General features: G+C 42.5%; 1 protein-coding gene across 1 annotated transcript; it reads left to right on the top strand.

Moving 5' to 3' along the window:
- Window positions 1–3,253: 3,253 nt before the first annotated feature.
- her13 (hairy-related 13) lies at window positions 3,254–6,164 on the top strand. The gene is made up of 4 exons (XM_085479245.1): window positions 3,254–3,641; window positions 3,912–3,998; window positions 4,109–4,190; window positions 4,780–6,164. The coding sequence occupies exons 1-4, from the start codon at window positions 3,552–3,554 to the stop codon at window positions 5,247–5,249; spliced, it is 729 nt and encodes a 242-aa protein (XP_085335371.1). The 5' UTR covers window positions 3,254–3,551; the 3' UTR covers window positions 5,250–6,164.
- The last annotated feature ends 3,541 nt before the right edge of the window (window positions 6,165–9,705 follow it).

Here is a 9,705-nt window from a genome sequence, read left to right as displayed (position 1 = left end):
ATCATTAGGTTAGCGGGCCAGTAACATGACTGGGTAGAAAAAGAGCATCTTTGAGAGGCAGAGTTCCACCAATCTGTAAAAACTGCCTCTGCATATCGGGGAACATTTTCAGAGTTCTTGAATATAAAATTGCAATCATTTCAAATATGTAATGATCTACATCTACATCATGTCATGAAGAGAATGTGTAGAAATGTGCGCATTAGACAAGGCCCAAAATCAATACTGGATCTTCAGGCCCTCATAAAGCATAGCATTAAATCATGGAAATAAGTGCAAGGGCCTTAGAAAACTTCCAGGAATTACTATCTATGAGTAAAATTCACAGTGCCATCCACAAATTCAGGTTAAAGCTCTATGGTGCAAAAGAGAAGCCATTCCTGATCATGATCAGAAAACTCTGCCATCTTCTCTGAGCCAAGGTTTATCTAAAATCCACCGAGGTAAAGTAGAAAACTGTTCTGTGATCAAACAAATAAAAATCTCAAATTCTTGTGTCATCTGGACTAAAGAGGAGACGGACCATCCAGCTTGTTGTCAGTTTTCAGTTCAAAATCTCTGATGGTATGGAAGTGCATTAGGTGGATGACAAACTTGCACATCTCAAGTTATATACAGATTTTAGAGCAACACATGCTCTCATCCAGATACCCTCTTTTTCCTGATAGGCTGTTCATTTTTCAGCAAGAGAACGCTAAACCGCAACTGCACTTATTACAACAGCAAGTCAAGGGGATGAGCAGACATTTGAAGCATGATAAAAGGGAAAAAATGATGACAAATAAGACCCTGGACTGCAGTTAGAATCGGACAAGAATGAGATATTTCTCTCCCAAAAGTCCCACAGCTGCCTTTCCTCAGTTCCCAGATGCTTACAGACTGTTGTTAAAAGCAGAGGGATGCTACACAGTAGTAAACATGATTCCGTCCCAACATTTCTACATAATGTTGCATCAAATTGAAAACAAGCTTTTCTTTTCTTTTTTCTCTTAAAATTGTACATTTTCTCAGTTTAAATATTGGATATGATTTTTAGATTCTTTTGTGAATCAAATGTGAGTTTATGAGATTCGCAAATCATTGCATGCTGTTTTTATTTACATTTTATACAGCATGCCAATAGACAACATGAGCTAACATGAGCTAAAACAACTTTGTGAGTAATATATATTAGAGCTGAGCTTCTTTTGCTCAACCCTAATATATATATTTGCACTGACTATAACTACAGTCAGTGCACCCAAATCATAACACAACCGTTTTCTGTCTCACCTCTAATTGTGCAAAGCAGATTCCAGTATGCAACTCAAATTCTGCTGAGGTATCCCCCCCACCCCCTCATATAAGACATTTCTAATAGGTCATGGCAATAAAAGAAGTGTGAAAAGAGAGTCATTTTTAATGTTTCTTTATTAGAACTGCTTCCAATGAAACCTCTTTGCAGAAGGTCTGTGGATTATTCTGAGATGGAGGAAGCTGCTCGACATATTTGTTCCATTTGACTTTATCCGGATACACCTGAACTCTGTATGTTTGTGGAAAACAACTCAGTCATAACGATTGTTTCTTTATGATTTGATGATTTGGGAGGATATGACATATAGATAAGTACCCACCAACACTTATCACTTGTGTGCAGGTTTGTCTGGCTAGCACGATTTGTAATTATAAATGATGCCAGCATTGTATAGTGCGTATGTGAGATGAGAGGACAAGCTTATTTATGCTTCACGCTATGTCGCCAAGCTTGATTAGCTTCGTTCCGAGTTCGCTACATTACAATAAGGGAAGCAGATAAATACAGTGAGGATCTAAACGAGTTGTGTGTGTGTGGGGGGGGGGGGTTGCCATCTGGAAGCAAAACAAACGTGTCAGAGATGGCTCATACATTCACGTTTTAATAAAGATGCAATTCATTATAAGCTTCTGAGAAGTGCAAACGTGCGAGTGTCCCATTCCCCAGCTATTATAGTCCCTGTGATTGGCCGCCACATGGAGCCAGGCGGCTGGTCTGAAGAGAGAGGGAGAGAGGGAGACAGAAAGGGGGACGCCTGGTCCCTCGGCGGAGCTCGCCAACAAAAGCGAGCCGAGACAGCTGCTCTCTCCACAGTCCACACCATTAAAGCTCTCTGGAACAAGAGATCTGGGGGTGGCGAGGTGCCAAAAAAAACCCCTTCACTTCAAAGGTCTGAAGGGCTTCATTCATTCGGGGCACGGGGCTTCAGTCTTAGCGGAAATGCTGCTGCGCAATTATGGAAACAGCGCGTAAAACACGAACTTAGCACGCAGCCCTGCATTTACCTGGAAGCTTTCACAGATGCACGCTGACCCAGCCACTCTGCTCTGCTGTGAGGGTGATCTGAATAAAAATGACGTAAACAAAACATGTAATAACCAGGCCAGAGGATTCGCTCAATGCGCCATATGCACGCTCACCAGCAAAGCACCCCAACGAATTCCAGGCGAATTAAATCATCAAACTTGGTATTATGAGAACAGCTTTTGACTTATTCACAGTTGTGCAAATGTGTATATTGCAGTGTGTTTGAACACACATAAAAAAGAGAGAAAAAAAAAGTCGTCCACGTTGCACAGCAGCCAATGTGAGAATGCAGTTGCGCACAAATCAGAAGTCACAACAACAACGGGGAGAACAAACGAGGCGCAGGCCAACACCTGTCGCTTTCTTTGGAGAAGGGCCCTTAATTCCCCGAACTGATTTAGTTTTGGCCGAGGGGCCGCCAGCAGCAGCAGCTGCCAACTGAAGGCATCGCGTTACATCCGCCAAACAGACGGGTAAATCTGCTGAGGCTCGGACACAGAAGCCAGCAAAGAGGAAAAGAGGTCGGGCAGAAAAGAGACGGGGGCAGGGTTTAAATGCCTCGATGTGGTGTAGGTGCAGCGTCGTGCTGCAATCATTTTGGTTGGGCTGGTTTGAATAAGTAACTGACTGGTTTATATTTGACAGCCTGAAGAATTTCATTTTTGTCTTGAGTTAAACATATATTTGAGGCTTCTTCTAACATATGAACAGTCAAACAAAAACGAAAATAAAAACAAACAGCACTATTCTAACACTGTACTCTGTGTCTCTGTGCTGATTCGTTTTGTGCAGATGAATTATAAGTGCGAGCAGTTCACTGAAACTAACTGAAAGGGGGACAAAAAACGAACGTTCGTTCCCCTAACCCAAAAAATTGTCTGATTAAAGCCAGTCCAGCTCCTCGGGGCGCAGACCTGGGCTGACCGCAGACAAAGGGGGAGAGCGCTCATTGGCTCCGACCGTGTGCGCTCTGTTGTTCCCCAGCGAGAGCAGCACAGCCCCTATTCACATGTTAATAAGCCCCTATAAATACTAACAACAGCCACTCAGCGCCAGCAGCACGTCTGACTAGGATTACACAATAAACAGAGGGCGCCTCGCCTCGCCTACGAGTTTGTCGATTTTTTTTCTGCCGCTAACCGGTTCCGTTTGCCAGCTGCCCCTCGAGGACCACTCAGGAGGTACGAGCAGCGGTGGGAGAAGCCACAGTAACGGCGATCCAACCAACATGGCCCCCTCGGCTCGGCCAAACGGCCTCGGACTTGATGTGAAAGATGAAGATGAGTCCTACTGCGGGATACAGAAAGCGGATAGAAAGGTGGGGGACCGGTGGAGGCACTGTCCAGAGACACTTGGCAGTGACGCACTTGTCACGCCGCTTTAACGCTGCGTGTGCACAGTTATGAGGCAGGGATGGTTAGTTTGAGAGGAACCCCTCAATGATTCAAAGTTAGTTACATGCTTTAGTGAGAGAAGAATGACGCTGGGTTGCCTTTGCGCACCAACCGCGGACAGGTGGACGCTTATGACTTTGAATGGTGCTTCTTTCCTCATGTCACTGAAGTGTTTTCTTTCTGTGCTCCCGCAGACTAGGAAACCTCTGGTGGAGAAGAAGAGGCGAGCTCGCATCAACGAGAGTTTGCAGGAGCTGCGGACTTTGCTGGCAGACACAGACGTGAGTACGGAGCGCACACAGCTCCTGCACTGGAGTTTCACTTTTGCTCTGCGCCACAATGAAGGCGTAAACTGTGGCCTTGGTGGTGCTCATCTGGTTTCTTTCCTCAGTTTCATTCCAAGATGGAGAACGCAGAGGTGCTGGAGCTGACCGTGAAAAAGGTGGAGGACATACTGAAGAACCGGAAACAAGGTGTGCCCAAATTTATCCAGCCCGTGTAACTATAAAAGAGTAAAGATCTGTTTTGTTGAGCGCTCAGAGTGCCAAATAATAAAACGCTTGAGTATTGCATTATCGATAGAATTACTCTCATTATTATTGCAAGACAGGGGTACATTTTCACCCTGCTCTAATAAAAGAGCATGTGAAGAGTCAGGAAATGCTTGATTTAAAAATATAAACAGTGATGAGCAAACAAGAGCTCAGTGGGGTCTTTTAAATTACAATTTCCGTGTGTTTTATACCATTAACTCTCATCTAAATATCTTATACAGTATTTTACAAGAAAAAAAACACTTTTTCCGCAGAATGGTCACCATCGGAGGTTTGTATCAACATGCTTATATGTAGAGCTAGAGCAATTTGCAATTATCTTATAAGAGGAAGTGATATTTTATCACATAAAAGGCTGAAAAGTAACATTTTTAGCTGTTAAGTAATTGTAGTGTAGTGAAGGAGAAACATTTAGCTGTCACGTGTCTGCAGTCAATAAAGTAGGAGTTCTTCAGTCTTGTATTATCAATGCTTTGGATGCTGAGCAGTCGTGTCTCTCCTCTCACAGAGGCAGAGACACTAAACCGAGAAGCCAACGAGCGGTTTGCAGCTGGTTACATCCAGTGCATGCACGAGGTCCACATGTTTGTGTCCAGCTGTCCTGGGATAGATGCGACGGTGGCGGCTGAGCTCCTCAACCATCTCCTGGAGTGCATGCCCCTGAATGAGGACCACCTGCAGGACATGCTGACGGATCTAATCACGGACACTTCTGAGGGCAGCAGCAGCAGCACTTGGCATGGAGGCAGCGAGGCACTCTGCGCTTCTCTCACTTCTCCTGGTGAACGGAGTTTCTCCTGCGGGTCATCTTCTGCCCTCTCCCCAGCCCCTTCCTCCATGTCCAGTGAAGACTTGTGCTCTGACCTGGATGAGACTGACAGTGATCACAACCAGAGCTCTACAGAGGGCATGGAGAACAGGGAGCCTCCCAGTATGCCCACCATGACCTACCCCTGGTCTATGTGGAGACCTTGGTAGAGTAGTGGTGGGAGTTTGGATGGAATACAGTTGGGATGTGTTGAAAGGGGGATTATGGGCTTTCATTTTTATGGTGTGACACAGCACGTCCCACTGAAAGAGAAAATTCCACCCTACAATACAAGAGGATTTTGTGGCTGTACCAGTTTTGGCCTCCTATAAGACCGGTTAAGAAGGCTGACTACATGCATGGATTTTTTTTCTTAGGCCTCCTGAACTCATGGCACTGATGTCCAATAATTAAAGTCTGTTCTCTTGAGACCAATTTAGGCACCAACAAAAGCCTCAGCTGATCACTCTGCAGTGATTCTGAATACCGGCGTGCAGATGGATTTTCTTCACAGTCACTACTGAATTCAAGTTTACAGAGATTTCCCCCAATTCTGGGAAATGTTTGGAATCAGAAAATGTAAGAGAACATTTCATCAGAAGTCCTTCCTGGAGTACTTTGGACATTTATATATATTTCAAATTAAAAGTGGATTCTCCTTTATGCCATCAGAGGGATCTGCTACGCTTTCAGCTGGAGGCTCAGAAAAATAGCCCTCCTGTTCTTTTCAGTAGTAACACCCTGGCTTTGAGTCCTCTTGTGACTTGTCTTTACACCTGGAGAAACAAAAAGCAATCCCTCTCAACACCCAACAAAGCACAGAAAAGGCAACAGTGCAGGACTCTCCCTCTTGTTTGGTCTATACTTCAGTGTAAATAGGATTTGTACAAGGAGAAAAGCTCTTTCTAGAAACTGAGAAGTCGGGCGATGCCCCAATTAATATAAATATTTCTATTGCATTTCAGAGGTTCCTTTAGTTTATCGGACCAGTAGTTCCTTTAAGAATGACCATTTTATGTTGTAAAGCTGTTTAGAAATGTCTTGCGAATAAAATGTCTGAATTTTTCTAAATAAAATAACGTAACTGAAAACTTCTTTGTCTGACGTGACTCCAGCTTTGGAATAGAAGAGAGAAACTGGGTCAACGTGTTTGTGTCTGAAAATACTGATAAAGCAAACCGTTTCTGAAAACAACAGCAACCCAAACACTTGAATAAGTAGCCCAGTGCATTCAAAAGGAAAAGTATGTCCTTCACTTAAACTTTCATTGATTCATACAGTGCGTGCATGCGCGCGCGTAAAGCAGTCGCACCTCTCCGAAAGTGTCTTCGCTCTCACCTCTGTCACAATGACCGTGTTAACAAATGCGTGTTAGATCCTGTCTGGACCAGTCACCCAGACGCACCGTCGGAGGTCCTCACAAAGGGGCAACTCCCCTCATCCCTCCTATAATCGCATGCAGTAAGAGTCGGGTGTTGTGCCAGAAAGTGATTTCCGGTATTTGCCAAAAAAAAAAAAAAAAGATTTCCCCCATTTAAACAGCTATAAATGACTTGCTGGCGCATAATCTGTCAAACATATCTGTCATCACACCAACAACAAGTCATTCTGAGCCACAATCAGCTGAAATCCATTTTTGGCAAAGTGATGTTTATATATCCTTTATTTATACTGCTAAAAAGTCTCGTTGACATTAAAATGCCTTTTTTTAACGAGTGATCTGGCCGAAAGGGCAGCGGAAATTATAAACAAATATAACACAAGACTTCTATAAAGATATTTTCGACTGGAATGATTATAGTGTAGGTATACTTACGCAGAGCCATAAAGATACTTGCACCTGTTTCTACTCGTAAAAGTAAATAACATGTCATATTTCACAACCATTAGGTTACAGCTAATAACCTAGGTGGGGGAACCGCACGTTGAGCACGTTGTTCACTGTCTGATGATCCTGGATTACTGGAGGAGGAGGCAGGCCAATTATCAACCCCCGGTGGAGTATGGGGGCTTGGAGGCTCTGGGTGTGAGCGTCGGAGGAAACATATGCGAAGAGGAGCTGATCAAAGCTTTGAGCCACTGTTTGACAGCGGAGCGTCAAAGTATGTGGAGGTTTGGGGGGGGGGGGTACTAAAATGGTCCAAGTGCATGCTGAGATTCTTCACCAGGGCACAGCACACACACATATACACTTGCAGGGATATCTGTGTGAGGACATCTTTTGACATAGTGCACTCCTTTCCCCAGTCGTTGCAAATGCCATAGTCTAACCCTAAAGCCTCCTAACTCTGAAAGAGGAGGTGTGGAACAGGAAAATGATCTAACAATGTTATGATCTAAAGGTTGAAATGAAACAAATGAATCACACTAGAATCAAACTCAGACAACTACACTTGTGCTAGTTTCACTCCCCTTTGTCTGGTATTTCTGTTCCTCTCAGTATTATTTTGTGTGAACTAACAGATTCAACGAAAACATGATGAGGGAGGTCAAATTATTTTTAAAATAAGGAAAATTTGGAGCAGGCCGTTTCATCAGCTAGCTAGCACAAAAATGGCTTTAAGATAGTCAATATACAGAAAATGTTTCTGTGCTTGTGACTTATGTTTAATAGCTCAAAACCTGGGATGTTATGATAAATCCAGTGCCTGTCTAATGTAGGACTGTTAGCCAGTCATATCTGGTTTCAGACAGTTAAGTCCATAAATGTATGCTTCTTACCCAAACACACCTTTAAGATGTTATCAAAGGTATTTAGACACATTCAATTACACCCACACACCCATTCTGTCTACCACAGGACTCCACAGAAATCCCCAAAGCTTTCATTTAACCAAAACGTACCTGATGCAAACTCACAGCATCATAGGAAATGTACATTTTTAGTCAGATATTTCCAGTAATGAGATCAGTGTACATACAATTAACAACCGTGAATCAAAAGCTGAGTCTTAAGACTTTGTCCTTGGGCAAGATACTAACCCTAGGTTTCTCTCCAATGCATCCATCAGAGTATGAATGTGTGTGAATATTGGAAGCACTTGTACAGGGAAAAAAAGAAAGAAAAAGTTCTTGCATGAACAGGTGTGAGTGGGTGTAAGAGGAAAGTTGCATAAAGCACCTTTGAGTGCTGAATTACAGTAGGAAAAAAAAGAACCAGTCCATGTACCATTCAGATATTACACATCGTGAATGTGTGGTCGGATTTTATGCTGACAGGCCGACAACATTGAGGGGAGGGAAGGCGATCAGTCATGAGGAAGACTTATCTGACCAAATACATTAGCTGTGGGTTTGCGACTACGCTTGTGAATTCTGAGGTTAAAGGTCAGTGCAGTGCAACAGTTGGTGTGAGAGAGGTTCAACAGCAGAAGAGAGCATATGGTGCTGAAACAGATCCCCAGGGGACCCTGAAAAACACCCTCAGGACTCTCAACTGTTTTTGACTGTTCGAGAGAACAATCGCCTCTTATGAGCCGGCAGGGGGGGATGCCTCTGTGTCCCATGTAAGACACAAATTTATCACATTATGCATTTGCTTTTTAAAATAAATGTCAAAATGTCGTTGCAGCCCTTATGCTGCTACGATCAAACCTAATTATTCAGATTTCCAGCTCCAATAGAGGATTGTTACAGACCCCCTCCCTTCCCTCCAAATTCACCTGCTTGTCTGAAATGATGCATTTCAGCTTCTCTCCATTTAAGCCAGTTTCCTTGGCTGCCCTTTGCAAGTTAAAGGTTTGAACAGCAAGTGGTTGGAGCTCTGAAGCTGAGATGAACGTATTAGGGTATCCACTCTCCCTGACATCATACAGAGCCAGGAGTAGGAAAAAAGAACCTTTGTGTTAAGAGCAGTCTAAACTCTTAAGTCTCAGCTTTTGATTTACAGCCATTACTCGTACATACACTGACCTCATTACTGAACATTTTGGACATGCTTAATATGAGCATCCACCACCGTAACAGCATGTTTATGACAGGAAATAAGGAAACATAGGTCCCCTTCAAATTAATGAACTTTTACAGGCTCAAGATATTTTTGAATAATCGTAGTGTGTCATGATGAAAACAGTGCATGCATATATATACATTATATATATATATATATATATATATATATATATATATATATATATATATATATATATATATATATATATATATATATATATATATATATATATATATATATATATATATATATATATATATATATATATACACACACACACACACACTTATCCAACCTCTGGAGCATTGGAGCCTGTTTCAGCTGTCAGCGTGGCAACACAGCGCAAAGATAAAAGTTTTAACTTCCATCTACTTAAAAAAAAAAAGAAAAAGATTTTGAGTCATTCAACATTTTGCAATGTTGAATGACTGAATTTTGATGCACGTTCGTTTCAAGTGTTAGCAGAAACATTAAAAAGGAGTCAAGCAATATTTTTTTCTAGAATTTAAATGTGATTTGTGTGAATGCCAAACACGAAAAGCCATTTAACTGGACTCCATACGCCCTCTTTAGTGTTTAGCTTCATGTATAATAAAACAACACAGAAATCAGAGTGGTTCTATTTTTGCAGCTTTATTACACAATCCCACTTTCCAAAAATGTTCGAACACTGC

This window comes from Copadichromis virginalis, linkage group LG14 (assembly GCF_057382275.1).
Source record: "Copadichromis virginalis isolate Kocher_CV1m ecotype Utaka linkage group LG14, C_Virginalis_male_GT1.1, whole genome shotgun sequence".
In the NCBI taxonomy this organism is placed as follows: Eukaryota; Metazoa; Chordata; class Actinopteri; order Cichliformes; family Cichlidae; genus Copadichromis; species Copadichromis virginalis.
The sequence above is the reverse complement of the archived record's forward strand: the minus strand, read 5'-3'. Positions and strand labels throughout refer to the sequence as shown.